We start from the raw sequence: 24,263 nt of genomic DNA, 5'->3' as shown, positions 1-24,263 counted from the left end.
TTTATCATGACCTTATTGAATACGATCAAATTGTTTTAGGTCTCCTCTCCTCTTTCTTCCTGCCTCACACTGTCCATCAAATCAATATGCGGCCCAAGGCTCAAGTGACTGACTGATACAGTAGAATCTTAGAATGATAGAGCCAATGGTTGTTTTTAAATCAGCACCAATCTCTTAACTTGATTCCATTATCAACAAGTCAATCAGGAGGAGAAATTCAACTGAGAACTTCCAGATAATTAGAGAGGTTTGATGTGCCTTGGGTTCAATGTGAGACTAAGAGGCCATATGTAAACAATACAGCATAGTTATTGTGGTAGGTAGTGGTGACTGGGTCATATTCAGAAAGCACTGCAAGTGAATGGCAACCATAGGACCTCGGTGCTTAATTTTTGCAGCTAAATCCCAGCGTAGTTGTTCTCAGTTGTCTCATTACACTGGGGTACGCTACAGATCCCCCCCCCTTGACACCTAGCATCTTGGAAATAAATGCTCCATTGGTGAAAACTTACGTGTGCACGCAAACCCTGAGAAAGTGAGTAAAAAGGTACAGTAAGATGTGGTGAGATTCCTCACAGGTATAAGCAAGGAAAGGGGTTCAAAATAACAATCCCGAACAAACCCTCATCATTTCTGACTCTGTATACATGACTTAAAAATGTACGACTCGTTACTTCAAGCTAGCCGGGACCTGCATTTGGGATTGCCGTCTGATATGCCGCCTACTGATTTCTCATCTTGCAGTGAAGCCATGCAATAATTCTTAAGCTATAGTCAGCATGGAAGATGAACGTATCACAAAACAGTGCACTGCTAAAATTTCAGCACCATATATTTAACAGTTCCAAGCTGGCTGTGCTTCTCAGTGTGCTCAGAACAAGAAGTTGGTGTACTTTATATCTAAAATTTTTTAGAAGACTTGATAAAATCTAGCCATAGGCATAAGTATGCAACCATGGGTTTATAGTATATAAAATAAACCCATTACATCAACTCATCTTAATTGCCAGCAGGAAATACTCAAGGGTTGTGCTTTCTGATAAATCTGGGTGTGTTATGTAGCTTCACTCTTTAAGGAAAACAAATCCATGCATCTTACATTCTTTTCATCAGGATTCGATCCTTGAAATGTTCAGTTCTGTTCACAAACTACAAAATGAAATTGGTATCACCAAAATTTACTTTCCCCTTTTCTCATACGATTGTTCTAGTAATTAAATACGACCCTCTGCCACATTTCTAATGCCATTAAAAGGACTGTAATCTACCTAACTTCCACTGGCCTGTAGATTTTTGGTCCTGCCCTGCAGATCCCCCCCCCCCTGCAAGAATTGCCTCTTACAAAGTTTATCCTGCGAGTCAGTGGATTAGCTAAAAGTAATGAGATTAAGAGCCAAGCTGCATGATCAATACCCTCAAAGGCATCTGAACTGTGACTGTGCTGCCACTTCACACTGCAGGTGGCAATTGAAATGTTTGCCTCATCACAACAACACCCCCAAACATTAAAGACTAAGATGTCAGTGGAAGGCTATAGTATACCCTTCTCCATAACACTAGTTTCTTTATGGGCAGGATTTTTTAAAATACACGTGGGAGCACAATCAAACATTCAATCTCCACCTGTAGCATGAAGTTGTACATTCTAGCATTCAACAGCACCCAAGGCTGCAGGTCATGTATTTGAGCTCATAACCAAAACTGATTTTGGTCATACTGCAAGTTCTCACCTTACTGGGAATTATTTAGCTTCAGATAATTGTTTCTGAAATAGAGACATTACAGAACCACCAAACTTGTTTTAGACGGATGTGTGCTTTCACACTCAAGCAATGCTGCTGACAATAGCTGGAGTAAGATACTAGAAACCACACAAAAGCAAGAAAACTGGGGAAATATTTTTCTCACCTAAAAAAAGGGGGGGCGGGTCATTAGTTCCCTTTGTATAAAGCAAATCTTTTCCTTTTATTTTTGCCTTAATGTATAGCTGCCGAAGAGACAAAGCACAAAGTGAAGAATCTGGGGGAAGAGAGGAGCTTAAAATGGCTGACATAATTCCATAATTCACTTTCTAAAAAAATACAAATTGCAGTGAAATAAAATCACTCAATATGGGTAAGTGAACAACAATACAACATATCAATAAGCGCCAGAAGAATGTAGCTCAAACAAGAGGCTGAAGCGTGTGTATTCACACGCATGCACATTCTCTCTCTCACACACACAGAGTTAAACTTTTTTCTGACCTCAATATACTATAATACTCAGCATTCCTGACTTAAAAGCTCTCAGAGCTATAGATTATATACTGTGTATATATATTTTATATATGTACATATTTTAAACATACGCATTTTCCAAGAATATCTGTTAGAAGAGCACCCTGGGCAATATTTCAATTGCCTACATGGTACCTTTTATATTGTAAAAGATAGAAACTGTACTTGAAACCAGACCTATGTATGATGACTACAATGGAGCTAGCCCTTTCTACACCTTTCCCCCCCCCAATTAAGCCTGGCAACCAACTTAGTATTTTAGCAAAAGTTCTGTTAAGCGGCAAAGAGACCAAATGCAAAACAACCAGGTAAGACAACCTTGCTGTTTGTTCAATAAATTAGTGATATACAAAATAAGGGTTTGCTTGTTTTTTTGCATTGTCTTCAGTTCCTTTTGGCTGTTAGAATTCCAAAGGACATACCAGTAAAGTCTGAACTTGGGTTACTGAAAACATAAGAAATAGGAAATTGTTGTATTTCATAAGAAATGCCAGATATCTCGGTATTGGGTAAGTGAAAACTGACAGATGTTATTTTATTGCTGGTGAAAGATTCCAGAATGAAAACCCTGAATTGACCTATAGACAAGCCACACTAGATTCTGCAAGCTGTTCATGTTGAGCCTCCTTTGACCGAATGGAACCTGGGAAAGGTTGCAATTAAGCATAGGGTCAGCCCCACCACAACCCATTTGTCTGCTGATCTCTCTTGCTGAAATGCAACTCTCTCAGCTAATTGCAGGAGATGCCAAGAACATAGCGAGCAGAGACTTATGGTGGTTGCTTTCCTGATGAACAAATTTTAGATTGTTACATAATGTTTAAACAGATTACCTGACACATCAACAGCCAGCTTTGAAAGAGGCTTTCTCAAACCAAGATCAACACATACAATGGTTTTCAATGAGGTTAGCAATTCGAGAAAATCAGCAGAGATCATGATTCTACCAAAATTTCGGGGAGGGGAACAAACCTCACAAGGCAGGTAAAAATTGTGGATTTGAGTTCTCCATAATCTATCATCCCATTTCTTTGCAGGAATCTGCTTTTGTTTTGTTTAAAAATGTGCACTATTAAGTAAAATTACTAGCTACAGATTATTGCTACAGGTCAATTTAACTGATAAAACATTGCAATATGCCATTTTGGTTTTATCACCTTTAAGAAGATCTGTTAACTAATACACTTTCAGGAGCAGGCTTGTTTTATGTGCAGGCTTTTATAGATGAAGATCAAAATAACTGCTGGGGTTAGAGATTCAAAATAACTTCATGTTCTCTTAAATAATTCCATTCTGCCTCCAGAGAACTGATTCCACCTCTAAGTAGCCAAAGAACATAGCTTAAACAAAGGAATTTCTAATGTTGAACGGCTGATTTGCTGCCTTAAATATATTATATTGATTAATCAGATTACTGATTCCTGCAACATACTTTAGGGGAAGTTTTTTTCTTTTTACTCCTTAGGGTTTGAATGTCTGCAGATGAGAAACTTTTACTCAGATCCAGCTTGATCCCTAAATGAGTCCTACTGAAATCAGATAGCTTAACTGGGATTCAGGTCTGGCTGATGACTTAGGTTTAACAAGTCAGCAAAGTTCAATTTCATACCATCTGTGTGCACAATAGGTAGATTAAAAATAAATAAATTCTCTACCAGGTCATTTGCACGAAAAAGTGTTAACATTCACTCCTTTCTTCACTAAAGTATGCACTGCTGGTGGTTGCCTTGTATAACATCACCTCTGGATAATGCAAAACAAAAATGGTATTTTAATGGATTATATTTTATGATAATCTCATGGACTTGTAAGCTAAAGCAGAACGTTACCGTTCCTGCTCTACCGCTTGCTAGGAGTCCATGTCCCCTTAGGATATCATAAACCTTAGATTATTTCTTTACGGGCAATCGAAAGATTGAACACATGAAATCTCTTTTTTTATATATATAAAAAACAGGAAATCAATGGAATCATCTTTTATCATATAGAAAACATATCTAAAACACAGGTGGAGGTTACAGGTGACTATCCCACCTTCTCCCCAACCCTTCTCTATATGCTCATTTAATTCCTACTGGGTACATACCTACATACCTGAAGTACACGTATTTTGGCATCATTCTACCATGTAGCTGCAACTGTAAAGTATGATAATGGACGTTTGAAACCATGCAATAATTTGGCAACCATAGCTTCCTCAGAGCATACCTTGGGTACGCATCCAGCCCACCTAATACTTCAGGGCAGAGCCTCGTGATAACCATCTCTGAGGGGTTCAGATGAGCTCAGTGTTTAATTCTTGGAAGTATTATGAAATAACCCCCTCTCTGTGCGTACACACACACACAAAAACCCAACTTCAGAAGTGAACGTTAATATTCCTCGAAGAAGATGGGAGATGAGGAAGTCTGTTCTCTTTCTTCTCAACCAGGATGCACTGTGGTGAAAATAATTCGGGGGAAGGGAGAGGGAAGGTGGGGGAGAAGTGGAGGCAGGTGTTTCAACATTCACAGTTTAATGCAAAGCACAGACGAATAAAATTCTGCAGTTGCTTTCAGGCAGTTTTGCGCGTAGAAAAAAAAGGAGAGAGAAATGTTTAGAAAATAAAAAGTCCACTTTGTCTTTCTGGCAGTCACCAAAGCAGTCTTTCTCTGACATTAACAAACCAAAAATGGGGATCTAAAATTAATCCGATTTGTGGCAATAAAGGTCCTTAAGTGCTTTTAGCTCTTCAATCAATGTCTTGTTTTGGTTTTCAAGCACAGCTACTCTGTTTTCTAGACATTTGACATATTCCTTTTTCTTCCTGCGACACTCACGTGCTGCTTCCCTGTAGGCAAAACAGAATATTAAAGCTCAAGTCAGTATGTTCACAGATTTTAAACTGGTAAAACTGAGGCAGAACTAACTGAATAGTATAATATTTTTTTGTTTGTTTGGGAGTAGCATAAACACAATTCTTCTTTATGTTCCTTTATGTTCTTTATATTGCTTGCCTGACCTATCAGGAACCTTCTGAAGCAAAGGGAGGTAATTCCACATATGCAATTCAACTGCATGGTATATATTTTGCATTTGGTGTTATTTCCCTTTCTGGACTGATTTTTTAGCTAGGTAATTTTGGGATATGGTGAGAGGAGGAAGGTACTACACACCACAACTTTTCTTGCCCTTCATGCTGAGGGATACCTTTAGGAGCCACATTTTTGCTTATTTTATTTTTCAGACACAGCCAAATTTCTGCCACACCCTCAGTTCCACCTGGTAACAAATCCTTCTGCAGGATTGTGGGGAGCTGGGTAGAGGGGAGGGGGGGTGTCTGCTGGTCCACCTAAGGCAGAAAGATGTCTTGGGCCAGTCCTCCAGAGCACACAAACCTGTTCTTCATTAGGCGGACTTCTCTCTTCCGTGCTGCTTCCTCTGCTGGCTGGGTGGGAAGTGCTGGGGAGGATGCCATCACGACACCAGGTGCAATGGTGCTTGTAGGTGCTGTGCGAATTTGGTAGGTCTGGACATCTCCTGAGGCAGCTAAGAGGGGAAAAAAGCATCAGGGAATGCAGGGGTATTAGGTCTGACAGCTCTGGAAGCCTAAACTGGGGGAGGGGGGGAGGGAAACCTGTCATTTCAGACTAAGAACCTCTCCCCACATTACCTGAAGCTGCACGGTTGATTACACCTTTGTGTTGCTTCCATGCTGTGCTGCAAATGTGTAAAGCTTTCTCCACATCTTACTTGCCTCTGTTGCTTTGCTCATCCCTGCCCGTTCTTACTTTTTGATCCTGCTTCATATGGCCTCCTTGTACCCTAGCTCTCTCTTCTACTTCTCTTGCCCAGACCCTTCTCCAATTCAATATATCACCCCACTTCCAGTTCACGATCAACCCTTTCCCAGTCTCCACCATCCCTCTCTGCAGCCATTGCTACTGCTCCTCCTACCCAGAACCTTTGACAAATTATAGGCTTCTGCTGTACACACCTGTTTCCTCCTGTGTTTCTCCCTGACTCCTTATTTTCCACATATTACTCTTCAAAGCCATTGCTCTTTTTTTCATCAGGCTTGGCCAGACACATAATTGTTTTTGTGTGTGCTAGTGAACAGTCATGTTCAATTAAACTTAAAATTAACCCTAGGGACTTTCAAGGAGGAAGAAGAGTAAACTCTAGTTTGGGCACCCCCACCTATCAAATTAGCTATTGGATAGCTCTTTGCTCCAAAAGTAAATACAGTCATACCTCTTGTTACGAATGCTGTGGGTTGCGTACGACACGGGATACGTACGCACCGAACCCAGAAGTACCGGAACGGGTAACTTCCGGGTTCGGCAGTTTGCACATGCACAGACGTGACAAATGACGTCATGCGCAGAAGCGCCGAATCGCACCATGCACTTGCGCAGACACAGCGCTTCATGTTGCGTACGGGGCTCTGGAACGGATCCCTTATGCAACATGAGGTACCACTGTAATGTCCCCACTTTTGATAGGTTACTGTTGCCAAAGATTACTTGGTAGCACCAGAAACAAAATCTTGAAGGAAGGACACTTTTAAAAAACCAAAACCAAAACTATGCTATTGTCTAGCTATTAGCATTCAGAATTCTGGCCCATTACTAACTACTTTAGTTTACTGCCTACTATTGCTAGACCAGCAGAGTGTACTGCAGCTTCCTTAGAAACAGGTATGTGCTTAAAAGTATTGTGTTTCACAACTATTACATGTGCACAGTGATTCCTTATGGGAAAAAATAATTTCACACACAGCGCGTATCTAGTGCTAAACTTGAGCAAATTGATTAAAACTGCTCTTACTTTACCTTGTACAACAACTTGGTTGCTGGGCACGAGAATCTGCTGTCCATCCGTGGTCTGGGCGTACTGTAAAATGGTGGTACCGGGCTGGGTTGCAGCGGCATTGGTCATGGTGAGCGTCTGTAGGCCTTGGACGCCATCGGTGCCATTATTAGCCAGCTGGATTGCACCTCCCTGGGTGATGGCAACTGAAAGCAGGCAGATGTGAGCCAGCATATTAGAATATTGACCTCCTCAGTGCCATACACACAACTGTCCTCACTCCTTTAGTCAAACCAACAATTTGAAAATTAAATCCGTTTCATTTTTTAATGAATGTGGCGACAGGGCAGTCGATCGTGCAACCATTTCGGTCGAGGTTTTGCTCGTCAGAGCGAAACCCGGCGCGTCAAAGGCTGGGGACACCGCTTCAGCGCAGCAGGTCCCCTTAGAAATCCCAAATCAAGCTTTTTGGGAATGTGGACGTCCAGCTAGCGTGGATTGCAGGCTCCCACCTCCCCGGAAAAGGCTCTATTTTGAGCCCCTGAGAGCGAGGGGGTCGGAGCTGCAGCGCAAACGGATCTATCACTTCCTTTGACGGTGCGATGCTGCAGGACTGATTGGCGACAGCGATTGATACTTCCAAAGGACAATCACTAAAGGATGTTATCCTGAGTACTTTGAACATTTCATTTGGCAAATTTGGACTAATATGGACATGGAATTGGTGTTTTAAAATGGAACAGAAGCCAGCCCCTTTCCACTGATTGAATTGGAGAGCAGAAAAGGTTACCAAAGCAATCAGTCTAAGACATCTGTAATTTCCATAGAAGACTGTCAACCCTCCCCTCAAAAGAGATGGGGGGGGGAGGAGATTATTTAACAGAATTAAAAAGGATTGTTAAAAGAGAGAGAGGACTTTGAAAAATCGTTCCTCTGCTGGGAGCAGATCTAATCCGAAAAGCCAGCAAATTCAAAAAGAAATTAAAGCATTACAAGTGCAATTCTCACAAATACAGTAATAAATCAAGAAATTGAATGGAAAATTGAGGAAGAGGATAAAATGGGAAAGTTCTTGGACAAAAATGGATTCAAAAGATTCCAACTGAAAAGAAGATCCTACTGAATGAGTTGATTACAAGACAGGAAGTGGAAGTAGCAATCAATGAGTTGAAAAACGGCAAGGCCCCAGGACCTGATGGGGTAACCTCCAAATATTATAAATCTTTAAAAGATTGGCTGATACAACCGCTGATGGAGGTAGGCAACAAGATTTTAAGAGGGGACAGAGCACCCGAGACCTGGAAAGATGCATTCATAACTCTGATTCCTAAACCTGATACAGATAGAGCTCAGGTGAAGAAGCCAGATTTAAAGATTTATTTTGAAGCTGCGGCTTTTTGCTGGTTGAAAGAGTGGTTTTTATTGGAAAATACTGACGTCTCCACAGAAATTTCATCTATTACCGTTGTCAATCTAGGGAGATACTGCCCTGAGACTGAAACCCCAGCAGCTGGGACTGCGATCACCACACAGGCCAATGTTAAAAAACTGTCATCAGACAGAGGGAGGAGTGACGGAAGTTCCAAAGGAGATTAAGAAAACCTTTCAAAAATTCTATAAGGATTTGTATTGCAAAAAGAAAGAAGATGAGAAGAAGATCAGTGAGTATCTAGGAAAATATGGCTTGAAACCAATTCCAGAAGAAGAGAGGAAGAAGCTAAATAACAGGATAACGACACAAGAATTACAACAAGCAATAGGGAGAATGAAACAAGGTAAAGCCCCAGGACCAGATGGTTTAACGGCGAAATATTATAAAGTACTGAATGAACTGTTGGTTCTAGTTTTAGAGGAAATGATGAGTGATATTCTGTTGGGGGGAAAGATCCCAAATACATGGAAAGAGGCATACATAACATTGATCCCAAAGCCGGATACGGATGGCTTAGAAGTAAAAAATTATAGACCAATCTCATTATTGAATAATGATTACAAACTTTTTGCAGATATAATGTCCAAGAGATTGAAAGAAGTTTTAAATCAAATAATACATAAGGATCAGGCTGGTTTTCTTCCTGGTAGACAGTTAAAGGATAATGTAAGACACATAATAGACGTAATAGAATATCTGGAGACCAAGATAGATAAACCAGCTGTCTTGATGTTTGTAGATGCTGAGAAAGCTTTTGACAATATATCTTGGCAATTCATGAAGAGGAATTTGGAATCAATGGTTGGGAAGAATACATTTGTGAATGGGATCGAGGCGATTTATTCAGAGCAAAAGGCAAGATTGATAATTAATAACACCCTAACAGAATATTTTGAAATCACAAAAGGAACTAGACAGGGCTGCCCTTTATCACCGTTATTGTTCATCATGGTCCTGGAAATATTATTGATCAGATTAAGAGACCTATCTACAATTAGAGGTATTAAGGTAGGTGCAAAGCAATTTAAAGTGAAAGCCTTCGCAGATGATTTAGTTTTAACATTGGAAAATCCAAAGGAAAGTGTTGCAGAAGCTATAGAAGTAATGGAGAAATTTGGCCAATTGGCAGGATTCAAATTAAATAGACAAAAAACCAAGGTTATGGCAATGAATATGACGAAAGAAGAAAAACAGGAATTACAGTTAAAACATGGACTCGACGTGGCTAAAAAGGTAAAATATCTGGGAATATGGATGACAGCAAAGAATATTAATCTTTATAGTGATAATTACGAACAAGTATGGAAGGAAATAAAGAAAGACCTGGAAAGATGGACTAATATGAAAATGTCATTCTTAGGAAGAATCGCAACAATAAAGATGAATGTATTACCTAAGATGTTATTCCTATTTCAAACTATACCTGTGGTTAAAGGTACGAGGCAATTCCAAGAGTGGCAAAAGATTTTATCAAGATTTGTCTGGCAGGGGAAAAAACCTAGAATAAAACATAAAATTTTGGTAGATAAGAAAGAAAGAGGTGGATTCGCCCTGCCAGACTTGAGACTTTATTATGAAGCGTCCTGTATCTGTTGGATAAAAGAATGGATAACTCTAGAGAATACGGACTTGTTAGATTTGGAAGGTTTTAACAATAGATTTGGATGGCATGCATATTTATGTTATGACAAAAAGAAATCACATACCGGGTTTACGAATCATGTGATAAGAAGATCTCTGTACGAGGTGTGGGAAAGAAATAAAAGGCTGTTAGAGACTAAAACACCCTGGTGGGTCTCACCAGCAGAGGTATTAACAGTTAAGAAAGTAAATATGGAGAAGAGGCGGGCCACGTATGAGGAAATCTTGACGAAAACTGAAAAAGGATGGAGTTTAAAACCTTTTGAGGACATTAAAGGAGTGTTAACAGGATGGATAGAATACCATCAAATAAATGATGTGCTTAAAGAAGATAGAAAAATAGGTTTTGAGGATAAAAGATCCAAATTTCAAATAGAAGTGCTAGAAGGCAAAACAAAGCTTTTGGCAAAGATGTATGATTTGTTGTTGGAGTGGTATACAAAAGATGAGTTGACAAAAGAAGTGATGATTAAATGGGCAAAAGATTTGGGGCATAATATTGAATATGATGCGTGGTTGAAATTATGGAATCAAACTTTAAGATTTACAGCATGTATTGCCTTGAAAGAAAATGTATATAAGATGATGTACAGATGGTATTTAACTCCAGTTAAATTAGCTAAAATGTATAGAATGAGTGATAAAAGTTGCTGGAAATGTAAAGAGAAAGATGGTGAATTTTATCATATGTGGTGGACATGCGAAAAAGTTAAAAGATTTTGGGAAAGTTTATATAACGAATTGAAAAAGATGTTTAGATATACTTTTCCAAAAAAACCAGAAGCATTTTTGTTAGGAATAATAGGAGGAGAGATTAGAAAAGAAGAGCAAACACTGTTTATGTATGCAACAACCGCGGCTAGGACTTTGTTAGCCCAAAAATGGAAATTACAGGAATTACCTACAATTGTGGAGTGGCAGATAAAAATGATGGACTATGCTGAACTTGCTAGATTGACATGCAAGATTCGTGACCAGGGGGAGACAAGGTTTCAAAAGGACTGGAGTAAATATGTGGACTATATGGAGAAAAACTGTAGATCATTAAAAACTCTCGCAGGATTAAAATAAACCTTACGAATTGACCAATATGTTAAAAAAGGAACTGCAAAAAAGGGAATTAACAAGAAACCCGCATGAAGGGAGGGGGGGAAGTCATAGCTCGGCGGAGCAAGGTAAAAGATGTGAATATAAGATTTTGTATAAAAGATTGGTTTTGTTAATTTGTTGAATTTGGAAAATTGGAATAAAATGTATTTTAAAAAAAAACTGTCATCAGCTTGTCAGTTAAGTTTGTATTCCTTGCAACCATGTTTGTTTTTTTAACAACCTAATTTAGATAATAATTTCCTCCTGCAGAGTGAAAATATCTACTTTATGGGCAAAATAAATATTTACAACTTACATTTCAAGAGTAACAATGAGACCCTCTAAATATTGATTTTGGTGATCATTAGGTATTTACTATGTGAGCTTTTCAGTAATGTGAAAAAAAATGCGTAGATCAACAGAATATTAGTTACAAATAACGAATGACATAAAGCCCATCAAAGTTATCATTCTGCTTCTGACATGCCTCTATCAAGCTCTGCCCATTAAAATGATTAAGGTTTTTTGTTTTTTCATTTTGTTTCCTCCTCTTCTCTACCCTGCACGGTTCTGTTTTTATCTACACCCTTTTCTCAGATCTCCACTCTAGCATTCCTCCGTCTCTTTATCTCAGTTCCTTTTCGTTCTTCACATACAGTTTCTCTTCTGGTTTTTATTTCATGAGTCTATTCTCTTTCATGAAGTCCCTCGGTCTGCTCCACCTCATCCAGACGGCAGCACAAATACCATTCACACACGGTCCCCTCATTCAGTGCTTCTAGCACAAGACTCCTCAGCTCCTTCACATTTACACCAGTCCATTCATGCAGACAATACCTGCATGCAGAGCATTGCCATAGTGATGGTTGATATCAGCAACACCAGTCCCTAAAAGAAAATCAGGACCACACTGGGGACCAGGGCAAACAAACAGTTGCAAGCACCATGCTCTTCATCTGCCTCCCCCCCCTCCAGCCCTTAAAGTTTACTGAGTAAGGACAATCCACATGGCAATGCTTCTCACATGAAAACTGCAACTGGAACATGTTCTACTGATCCATTGCATCAAGGAAGTGTTGTTTATTTTGCCAGACCAGGAAGCTGGCCTTTGGTGAAAGTAAGAACCTTTGCATCCAAAGGGCACCTTTTCAGGGGAAACTCACAGAAACTCAGCCCCGGCACCTCTCAGGTGGGTTCCAGCACCTCTCAGCTAGGCACCATTGCCATTTTAAGAGAACGAGGAAGGTGCTCATTGTGAGTTCCCTTTTTCTAGAAAAAAAGCACTGTGTCCTGCCTGTATTACCTTTTGGCCTCTTCCCACGTATTTCCTGTTTCTCTCCTTCCAGCATTTCTGGCACCACAATTTCAAAACTTGGGAGTAGCAAACGTGGGGCTTCACGTTTTGAACACTTAGGAAAAATTCATAATATAAATACTAAGCATTCTTGCCATCTTTTAAAAACCAAATCTCTGAAGTATACTTCCTCTCCACTTCTCAGACCAGAAACACAAGCAACATACTGTATTGCCCACTGCTTGTCTGGTAAATTGGAGTTGGCACCGTGACAGTCGTGATGGCAGGTGCTGTTGCTTCTTCTTCAGACTTTTCTTCTTCAATCCTTGGCACTCCTGGGGCATCTGAGGACAAGTCGTTCAAGATTTTTCTGAAAAGGGAAGAATATTGTAGAAATCTTACCAGCTTCTAGTAGCTTCCGTATTTTGGGGCGGCAGAATTGGTATAATTGGAAGGGCGGGGACAGAATGCCCAGGCTGTCACACTGGCAGGGTAAGAGCCTAAAGGAAAGCCTGGCTGGATCAGACAGAGGGCCCACCCATTCCCAGTACGTATCCTGTTCCCTATGGGGTTAGCTGGGAGCATAAAGCCTCATCTGCCATTTGCTCCTATAGCAACAGGTATTCAGCTGTGAAATGCCTCTGAATATGGCTCTTACTTCCTCAGCAGGACTTGACCTATGGATACCCAAGCAGGATTTCAACACAACACTTCAAGATTAACATCTCTTAGCGCAAACTGTATGCTGAAGCCAAAAAGGATTTCTGCCCCTATTGTACAGTTTGGGATAATCCGACTGATTTAGGTGCACTGGGCTGTGTTGAACCAAATTATTGTGCTAGCCTAACAAGACTTCGCTTCCTCTCCTGAAACCAGGTCAGGAGAAGCCCCGTGCCAAACATCTGGAACACATTATAGTTATACAGTATGACTATAACTTGTACCGGAGTTTGTAGAATAACAAAGAAACTGGTTGTTAAGAAAACTGAAAGCTAAATGGCTTGTGTCTGACGTGTCACTAGACAGTAATTATAAGAAGCCGATTTGCTCCATGTGTGTAAGAGAAATTAAATTCCTACCTGTAAGAAGGTCGTCTGGAAAGAATTTCCCTGCGTTTCTGGGAGTCTGTGACACTGTCCACGGATTCCTGTGAATCTTCACTTTCTGCAATAGTGGAGATCTAGGTATAAGAGCACAGTAATGTTACCGTTTAAAACATATTTAAGTAAAAACAGATGTAAAGGTGAGAATATGGTCAGCAAACCCACACCATGAGGTCCTCTTCTATACATGAAAATCTGAAGACCCAAGTAGTGTAAGAAACTGTGGTCTCCTATCTACTCTGAACAAACATGCTCAGAAGAACATGAAATTTTATAAAAACCTGGCCTCTGCAAAAAGGGGATGCCATCGACGCTCTTGGTAGCAGAAGGTAGATATGGGATCCATAGGTGGTGTCCGGCCAGCACTTACTAACCTGGTTGACTGGTGAATATGAAAACACAATAAAGAAAAAGCGAGTCTGTTCCCCCCCAAAAGAATATTTTTTTTTAATTAAAAAAACAAACAAGCAAAACCCAAACATGTGTCAATATTGGAAAGGCTATCAGGTGCTTTCACTTGTGGAATATAAATTGCTCAAAGATCTATAGGTATGTCGTCAATATTCAGTATAACCAGGAAGGGTTGTGTCACAGATGGTTGCGGCTACTCATGAGTAAAGATGCTCCACTCCGTCTTTTCTTTCAGGGTTTTATTGTGTAAGCTATTTACAGTGCAAGAGTATCGGAAAACATGACTGCTCAGTCCATATCAGAACCTCGCAATAGCTTCTTCCTGGTTTTCACCCAGCATAAGAGCCTGGGGACCCAAAACGCAGTCCCCTTGCCCTACGGGTGCTGGCACGCCTCAATTCAGGCGTAGGGGGAAACGGACGCCCTGTGTCCAATGGCTGTCTCAGCTCCCCCTCCCCTAGCTCTCCCTCAGAGTGGTACAATGGCTCTGTAGCATACGAGAGCCCTCCCTCCACTCTGCTCACTTCCTCATTTCTCTCCTCTGACTCGCTGCTCGTGCTGACGCTGGGTGAGGAGCTGGTGAAAATGATGGGTGGGGACTCTCTGTAAGGAGACCCTCTGACAGATTGTGAAACACTTCTTAATATTTCAGCATTCTTGCCTTTAATCTTCTCCTCCTAAATTCCGAGCACTTTTGTTATCAGTTTCTTATCTTGTTTCACTGTGGTTAGAAATTCCTGTGTGTCATCTGAACTCTGGAGGGTTTTACAGGACAAACAGCATAAACCTAGCTTTAGTGACTGGAAGTATAGGCAGAAGAAACTACAGAACTTGTAAAGCAGCAAACAGGAATCATTATCAAAATGGTCTAAAAAACCTAGTACTGCTTACACAACTGTATAAACAGACTTATGAAGCCTATCTGGTGATTATTGATTCTTAATAAGAAATCTCTAAAACTGCAATCCTGGGTGGATGTACAATGGCTCGAGGTAGCAGGGCAGGAGTACAAGGCGGAGGAAATCCCTAGTATCCCTTTGACCGTTTCCCACTTTAAAAAAAAAAAAGTATTTCCATACCACTGGAAACAATAGGAGGAAAGATTTAGTTCTGCTTAGGAGTGTGACTAAATTTCTCCCTGGTTTGAGGGTGTGTCACATGACCAGGATGCCTCTGAATCAAAGCTGCTATCTCCTTTTTCGCCCGGCTGACTTCAGAATTCCAATGTTTGCTGGGCTAGGGCTTTGAAGGATCTGTCACAGAGGTAGATCCCATCTGGCCTATGGGGCGCCACCTTGGTGACCTTAGGACTGCATCTTACATTTATCTCACATTTTTAAGATCATAAGAAGGGCCCTTCTGGATCAGACTGAATTTCCAACTAGTTCAGCATTCTGTTTCCAGGAATTGCCGGCTACATGCTTGTAGGAAGAACACACCAGGGCAATCGAAATTGTTCCTATTGTCATGCTTAATAGTGAATTATTTTGAGAGTGCTTTGGAACCTGCTTAGGGAAAGAACCATATTAAATACCCCTAATTAAGCAGCATAATGAACTGCTTAAGTCTTTTATTCTAAAGTTTAGAATCTAAACCAAGGGTGGGCAGCTGCTTTCTGCTGTAGAGGATACACTAGCTGTCCTAAATTGGTTATTGATTCACATCAGAAGATGAACACCTCTTTCCAGAAAACACCTATGTATGTGCAAGTCTTCTAATCATCTAAACACACATCCCTTTTCAGCAGAATCTAAATAAAATGCTATTCTTCTCATATGGTGGAATGCTTCAGAATGAAAACTTTAGAGTGTCTATTTTCCAGCTGCCCCCTTCCCGCTGGAAGGTTTCAGATATGAAAAGGAGGTCATAAAGCCAGGCCCCATAACTGAACCACAGGGGAATCTTCCTCAGCTGATGCCTCCAGGTCTGAAATGCTGCCCATCTTGGCTGTACATGCTCCCTTCTATGAAGGATGTGGGTCTTGCAAAGTCAGAAGACATCCTCATAGAGAATGGCCTGCAGTTCCCATCTCTGTTAAACCTCCAGTGCTGTTGCTGCAGCAGCTCCACCAAGGCCTTGCGTCCTTCACTAGCTAGGCTTTAGGGTTTTTCATAGTCATTCGGATGGGCCAGATTAGATGCTCCTTGGAACAAAGCTGGAGTCTACCCTGAACACACTTTCCCCTCATACATACATTTTCAACATCTCCTTTACAAGGCTAACCAAACAGCTTCCATGTATCCTTCAGCAAGCAGCCTTCTCTCACTATAATATGTATCTCAAGAAATACTGTTGTGGCTCAGGCCAGACCATGCCTATGTCCAGCAGAAATCTAATTTCTGTTGCTATACCAGTGGAGATGGAAAAGAACAAAAACAAGAGTGCAGTGACTTTAAACAGAAGAGGTGGAAATGGAGAGTCTGTTTTAACTTTTTAGTCCTGTCCTGAACATGACAGTTTTGAAGTCTTTTTTTCATCCTGCATACCATGAATTACCTATAATCTATGAAATGGCAAAGGCAAATTGGTATTGTTTAGAATTTCTTTTCAGAAACTTAAAACGGTGCGTGCTGAGAATAAAGCTCATGAAACAACAGTTTAGGCAATGTTTCTATTTTTCAGGAAATAACATGGTTATTTGAAAGGCATTTTCACGTACCTGAACTGTCTGGACTTGTGGGGACTGAATAACTGAGGGCTGGGCAGCCTGGATAACACCGTGGACTTGAACTGTTTGCCCATTAGGCAGCTGTACTAAGGTCACAGTGGGAGCAGAAGATGTTGCGTGACCTGCTGGCATAGATACCTAGGAAAGAAAGTAGGAATCATTATGGTAAAACCACAGAACTAATGTCTTAAATCCTTCATTCCCCCCTTTTATGTACTAATGCAGTTAACAAACCTTTTCCACATAAGAATCAGGATGTCACAAGGGTTGACAGACAATTTTTTATAACAATCATATCATATTTTCTTTTATTTGAAGGTACTAATAGAGAATAAATGACTACACTTACTTTATACACCTTTCACTTTTATCATCTTAAGTATTTATGACAAATAATGAACTTACATGATTACAAATTTCATATCAATATTTATTTATTTATTTTCCATACAAACCCTTCTTCCGAGGATCACAGGACAGTTTACAATATAAAAATACATAACAAAGTAACAAACAAAGCAATACCTATCTGACATCTAAAGAGCCTCCTTGGGGAGAGCATTCTACAAATGGGGAGCCTCCGCCGAAAAGGCCCATTTTTGTGTTGCCTCCCTGCAGACCTCTTGCAGAGGAGGAATACAAAGAAGGGCCTCTGATGATGATCGCAGGGTCTGGGTCAATTCATATGGGGAGAGATGGTCCTTGAAGTACTGCGGTCCTGAACCACTGAAGGTTTTATAGGTCAAAACCAGCACTTGGGCCTGGAAACCAATTGGCAGCTAGTGCAGTTGGGACAGGATCAGTGTTATGTGATCAGTGAGCAACCTGGCTGCTGAATTCTGCACCAGCTGAAGTTTCTGAACCTTCTTCAGAGGCACTCCAATGTATAATGGGAATTTATATACTAACGAATAGTACACTAAATTATTTTTCATTAAACCATGGTTTGTTTGAGTGTCTGAACCCTGTCCAGTGACTTAACTATGATTTATTTACTGACAACAAACTACTATCTGGAGACACGACTTATTGTTGACTTATGAGTCTTGACTTGTTTTAACTACGGCTTGCTGTTAGGTGCAACCCAGGACCCTTCCTTAACCATGGTTTTTTTTGGCCACCTATCTCTAATGCTTATTAAGCTACAAAAGCACAATGAAAGAACTGATAGCAAAGAAACCAACATTCATGAAACAAACCACTGTTTGTTGGGGCGTCTGTGAGACAACTCAGTTAACAAACCATGGCTTAACCAGACCCTTGTGTAGTAACAAATTCGTAACTCTATTAATATGTTGGATTTGTTTTTGTTTTTTAAACTGATTTAGTTGATACTAGTGGTTTTAAATAGGATCTTTTTTGTTCTCCAACCAAAACATACCTTAATTAAAGGCCGCTTAAGATCAAGCTTTTTGCTCAAGCATGCAGCTCCTTCTCATCTCCCTTTGTGTCATGCAGCAATTAAATTCAGAAGCTGCCAATGATAATGGTTTCCTGTTCTATCCAAAAGTGAGAAACGTACAGTTGCCAGCTTTGGAACAAGCTGTGTTTGGCTTGTTCTGTAGTGAATAAACACAATTTTTTCTTTTGGATGAAGCAGGAGACTTCCAGGTTTAATTGCTGCCTACCATGAAGGGAAGAGAGATAGGGATGCATGCAGAGGTTAAAAAACACACCATGATTCTCTGCTGTGGCACCTCAGTGTTTCTTAGCTGTAATAGTTGTAACAAATCATAACAACCTTTAAACCTTTTGGATTCCATAAGAGATGTTAAAGTTACTCTTATAAACATTTGCTTAAGGACACAACAGATTAGTTGAGAACAACTTTGTACCTGTGCTAACGTTGCGATTTGTGGCTGGGCCTGTACTGTCATTTGTTGGTTTTCTGCCTCTGTAACAGCTGCATCTCCACTCTGTTGGTTCTCTGTGCCAGATTCCATGGTCATTTAGTTACCTACAATGGTAATGATTTGCATTACTATTACAGGGCAGGTGTACTCTTGTATATTCCACTCCTAAGTTTCAATTACAGAATTTGTACAGTATTGCACAAAAAATTCCCAATTATCTGCCAGAAATCTTACGTTATGCTGTTAGGTCCCTCTCATTTACATAATTATTGCTTTCGACATAAAGTAATAATGATTACAGTTCTTGTTGCAAATAATGCAAACTACATTGGGAAGTTCAAACAATAACACAGGGACTGCCAACCCAGCAGCCACGGGGGAACATACACCTGCCAAGGCCTTTCCTCCTCACTCTGTCTTTTGCCGCAGTGCAGATGCATTTTCTTTTTTCTTTTTGGCAGGGGAGCCATTTATTATAGCCCACAGAAGGCTTTTCTCAAAGCTAACTGTGATGTGGGGGGGGGGGGCTATTTCAGGCATGGTCACAGCTGGGGAAGGGTTAACTCTCACCTCTTCAGCTGCAACTCCTAGCCGCTGAAAACATCATACACAGACACTTAGGCTTGAAAGCAGTCTGGCTACACCAGAAGGCTTCTCTCAAGCCTAACTGTAGTGTGGAAGAGGTTGTTTGTGTTTTGGTGAGCCCAAGTTTATCAGATTTCCAGATGATTTCACAGAATGCACCCCCCCCCCCCAAAGCTGGGCAGGTCCTTCTGTAACACAACTGTGCACATGTTTGCTCAGAAATACACCCAGCAACATTTACTCCCTAGTAAGTGTGTTTAAGATTGTTTTCCCCAAAGCAGAACACTTAACACGGCTGGTCATAATAAAGACTGAAGTAATGTTAAGTTATGTTAAGTTACAATTTACAGGTATGGCAAAAATATATCTAGAAAGTTTGAGTTACAGCTAATGCCAACTAAGACTTTCTGGCCTGAGCTTTACAATCGAAACGAGATCATATCCCTAACAAACGCTTGCCTCCTTTCACAGCATCCAATGCAATATCTGATGGATCCCAAAATTAAATGGAATTAACTATGAACCACAGGATTAGATAGGAAGTGGTTTTGGTGAACTTTTTTTTAAATATTTAGCAAACCTAAAGGTTTGTGATCTAGCTGGAATGTACATTAGTCCACTACAAACAACAGAATTTCACCATGAACATTAGTCATTGTAGGAAAGATGAGTGGGTCTTGCAACCAGATGTTAAGAGTGTTTCCCTCTGAAATAAATGTGAAACCAAACTTGGGAGGGAGAAATGGTGTCAGAAACATCTCTGTCCGTTGGCAAGAAGCATTTTCACTGAAAGCATGTTGAGATTTGTTTGGAGGTTCTAGCAGGGGAGCGCAGCTATCGTATACCCTTGACCGAAGAACGGTACACTCCTTCTATCTGGGAAGGTCGTCCTCTTCCACCGAGCGCGCAGCTTCGGGAGGGACGCACATGGAGCGGTGAGGGAGGAAGGGGACACCCGCCTAGCCAGCCAGATCAGCCGAATCAACCCTGGCGATCAATGGGGTGACAGATGTCGCAGCCAGATCGCCCTCACAGCAGCTAACCAAAGAAAATTGGTTGAAAAGTACATTAAAAAGTGCATATTGCTAACGGTGTTAGTTTCTTGATACTACCTTATTATTTGATTGTAAGCTCCACCTATGTGAACAATGAAGCTCCCTCAAATAAAAACAACTTTTATGAAGGAAAAGAGAATGTCCCGTCCCCCCCGACTTAGGCTAATGTATAGATCACAAAGCATTCTTTATACAATTTGAATTTCACTTTGTTTGTTTTAGCACTGCACCTGAAATGTAAAAGTGAAATGACTGAGGCACAAGTATTAATATACAAACTAAGGCATTTTATTTACTGTCCGGAATTATGTCTGCTCCTTCAACTTGCTCTCACACAGATGGCCACCTCCAGTCCACCTGGCTGTGAATGGGAACATGATCCACTGGGTTGAGGAAATCTTTGATTCTCTTGTTTAAATCTCAGAAACTCAACTTGCATATAAGAAATGTTTTCAGCCCTCATGGCTGCAAAGGATTATGAAAATGCCCCAAGGATGTATTCCTGCCTGTGCCCACCCTTCGCTTGGTGTAACCTGACCTTCCACCCCTATGAAGTGCTTAGAACAGAAAAAGCTATTTAAGTCCCCGAGTACCCTTTCACCAAGTCTGCCTATGTACTCTGAATCCTTGTCTGGTTATCTTTTGCAAAGGCTGTCACTGGCTTTTTCAGAAAACCTCCAAACCATGCTCCCCTGTCCTGCATACTGCCTCACTTTTAATGCAAAGTAGGTAGTCCATGCAATGATAGTAGATTCATTAATCTCTCCAAACCAGAAATGGAAACAGTTTAAATAGTTTTCTAATTTAGATGTCATGGCAAACTATGATTTGTACTGAAGAGGAAATTGCAACAGTAATTGTGTTAATGGTTTATTTTTTAACTTTTTAATTTTGTAATTCTTATATTTCGTTTAAGAATGTTGGTTGAAAAGTAGGCTGTGAATTCATAAATTAAATTAAATTAAATTTTGATTTGCACTTGGATCAAGAGACAAAGAAGAGATCACCAGAGTCAAATACATGGTTCTTACCTTTGTAACCTAGACAGACCTAGACAGCATCTTAAAAAGCAGAGACATCACCTTGCCAACAAAGGTCCGTATAGTTAAAGCTATGGTTTTCCCAGTAGTGATGTATGGAAGTGAGAGCTGGACCATAAAGAAGGCTGATCGCCGAAGAATTGATGCTTTTGAATTATGGTGCTGGAGGAGACTCTTGAGAGTCCCATGGACTGCAAGAAGATCAAACCTATCCATTCTTAAGGAAATCAGCCCTGAGTGCTCCCTGGAAGGACAGATCGTGAAGCTGAGGCTCCAATACTTTGGCCACCTCATGAGAAGAGAAGAATCCTTGGAAAAGACCCTGATGTTGGGAAAGATTGAGGGCACTAGGAGAAGGGGACGTCAGAGGACAAGATGGTTGGACAGTGTTCTCGAAGCTACGAACATGAGTTTGACCAAACTGTGGGAGGCAGTGCAAGACAGGAGTGCCTGGCGTGCTATGGTCCATGGGGTCACGAAGAGTCGGACACGACTAAACGACTAAACAACAACAACAACCTTTGTAACGCAAGAACTGAATTTTGAAACCACACATTCTTGGGCAAGGCAAGTTCTAAAAACGTTCATGAGAAAAGGAAACCCTGAAATATGTTATTGCTCATTTCCCCCCAATTTTCTGATAATGAGGGAGAAAAAATTCAGGGGGGAAATTGCAGGGAAGTTGTTTGTTGCTATCACTTCATTTCAGATTATTTCATACTTCTAGGTTGGCATTATACAAGAGGCACAGGATTTAACCCTTCCAATATTTTGAGGTGATGAAACTTTTCCACCTCCACTTTTTGAGGTATGGCGACCAGAACTGTATAGTTATGATATGGGCAGATTTTAATTTTTGAACCTCTTTCCTAATGATAAATAGTTCAGCTACATCTGTGAAATTCTGCTCACTCATTTGGCCTCCGCCACGTCGGAGGATGGCTGCCTCTTTGGGGTTTTAAGATCCATGTGCTGAGAGCGCCTCTGTGCCTCTGACAGTTGCATAGAAGAATTACACCAATGTGGTTTTTCTGTTGTGATGGACAAAAGCATACTGGTACTTTTCCATCCCACGCAGGGAAAAGGTACTGGAGCCTCAAAGGCTGTAAAATTTCCCTAGGCCTTATGTGTTGTTTGCTTCACATGCATCTTCTCCTTGCCCACCCCGACGACTATCGTTTTATCACCAACTGTTTCCTTGGGCCCCTACTTTCTCGGGTATCTTACCTCTATCAGCTCTCACTTGCTTCGCCTTCCCTGTCTGCTCACCACTCTCTCCTCTCCTCTTCCTGCCAACAATATAAAATTCCCATTTCTGTAGACCATGCTAGCTTTCCCCACAGATCTCACTTTATCAGACCCTTGTTCTTTCCTATCCCTCTTTCCTTCTCTCTTTTTCCATTACACTTGTGCTCTGCCCTGCCCTTTTCCTCCAGCTACTGTGTCTCTGGATTCTCTGATCTTTAGTTTGTCTACTTCCTGGTTGCTATGTAAGCCATGCTATGTTTTTTTCTTAGTAAGAAAAACTATTGTCAACCCATGAAGCTGAACACAAAAGCAGCCATTTTATGGTTGACAACTTCCAACAGCAGTTATGCCAGTCTCCCCATTGGACTAACAAGACCAGGGGTCCCCAAACTAAGGCCTGGGGGCCAGATGCGGCCCAATCGCCTTCTCAATCCGGCCCGCGGAAGGTCTGGGAATCAGCATGTTTTTACATGAATAGAATGTGTCCTTTTATTTAAAATGTATCTCTGAGTTATTTGTGGGGGCTGCCTGGTGTTTTTACATGAGTAGAATGTGTCCTTTTATTTAAAATGCATCTCTGGGTTATTTGTGGGGCATAGGAATTCGTTTTTTTTTTTAAAAAAACAGTCTGGCCCCCCACAAGGTCTGAGAGACAGTGGACCGGCCCCCTGCTGAAAAAGTTTGCTGACCCCTGAACAAGACTGTTTCAAGCAAGCCATGCCCACCTGGTCATATTTGACATCAGGGATGGGTCAAGTAGAAATGTGGCTCCCTGCTGAAAGCAGAGTTTGCACCTAATTGGTGGTGCTCACAAGTGATAGCATTTTGCAAATGCCAGTGACAAGCTGATTGCTGGAGCCTGCAAAGCTTTCTGCCTTTGCAAGAACAGCCACCATCACAGTGCTTGCAAAGATACACAGCTTTGCAAGCACCAACCATCAGCGGATCCTTGGTGCTTGCAAAGTGCTAAGCCTTTGCCCAGGTTGATTTAAAATCTCACCAGCAAAGAAAAATGGGTTAGATGACACAACTGTGATATTAGGTGACTGCCAGGTGGGCAGCCCTGCTCACCTGTCAGATTTGGCATGCAGGGAATGCAAAAGGGAAAAAGGCATTGACGAAGCCTTCCTCCTGACATTCAAAAGCTCAGTGCTGCTTCCAAGGCTGCCCTTAAATATAATGCAATGTTATATCTGGGTTAATATAAAACAAGGTTCACTCCTTAGCTAGGATTTGAAACCAAGATTAAGAGCTGGTTACAGAGCAGCCAAGTGAAGAACTGGGAGAATATGCACTTAAGAAGGGATCTGATGCAGGTGGCCATGCTAGAACTGATGTGGCAAACATTTTGGAAAAACAACTTCTATGCACAAACTATTAAAAGTCTGGTAAGAAATTAAAAACCAGTTGTGCCTGGTAATTTGTATGCATTATTTTAATATATCCATTATCAAATTAAAGATTTTTTAAAATATGATTTTCCAGATATTGCCAGACTATTCCTCCCATAACCCCTGACAACTGGTCATGCTGGCTGGGGTTGATAAGAGTTGGAAACCAGGGGGGGGGGCACAGGTTCCCCATTCCTGTGCTAAAGTATGACAGTCACCACTTTCCTCTTCGACTACCCAGTGGAAGAGGACCAGGGAAGGATAAATAATTCCAGCCCCACTCTTCTCCTCCCATTCATCACTGAGGCAACTGCCCTAGGCACATATTTTCCCAACCTGGCCATTCCCCCAAACGAAAACTAACCAACCAAAGCAAGCCAAGG

General features: G+C 41.0%; 1 protein-coding gene across 5 annotated transcripts in view; it reads right to left on the bottom strand.

The window, feature by feature from the left end:
• Positions 1 to 1,963: 1,963 nt before the first annotated feature.
• The window catches only part of CREB1 (cAMP responsive element binding protein 1), a 33,190-nt gene continuing 10,890 nt past the window's right edge, over positions 1,964 to 24,263 (bottom strand). For 2 of the 5 annotated variants that reach the window (XM_035138180.2, XM_035138161.2), the window contains exons 2-8: positions 18,544 to 18,665; positions 16,700 to 16,846; positions 13,606 to 13,706; positions 12,754 to 12,896; positions 7,094 to 7,276; positions 5,657 to 5,807; positions 1,964 to 5,109 (exon numbers count right to left, since the gene is read on the bottom strand). In XM_035138180.2, the coding sequence (XP_034994071.2) occupies positions 4,965 to 5,109; positions 5,657 to 5,807; positions 7,094 to 7,276; positions 12,754 to 12,896; positions 13,606 to 13,706; positions 16,700 to 16,846; positions 18,544 to 18,657 (984 nt within the window). In that variant the 5' untranslated portion in view covers positions 18,658 to 18,665 and the 3' untranslated portion in view covers positions 1,964 to 4,964. Of the gene's footprint in view, positions 5,110 to 5,656; positions 5,808 to 7,093; positions 7,277 to 12,535; positions 12,732 to 12,753; positions 12,897 to 13,605; positions 13,707 to 16,699; positions 16,847 to 18,543; positions 18,666 to 21,760; positions 21,816 to 24,263 lie in introns of those variants that run through there. The other 3 variants (XM_060282142.1, XM_035138190.2, XM_035138201.2) reach the window with 3 other exon arrangements.

Source organism: Zootoca vivipara, chromosome 1 (genome assembly GCF_963506605.1).
Source record: "Zootoca vivipara chromosome 1, rZooViv1.1, whole genome shotgun sequence".
Classification (NCBI taxonomy): Eukaryota; Metazoa; Chordata; class Lepidosauria; order Squamata; family Lacertidae; genus Zootoca; species Zootoca vivipara.
Note: the sequence above shows the minus strand (reverse complement) of the source record. Positions and strands in the feature narration are given on the sequence as shown.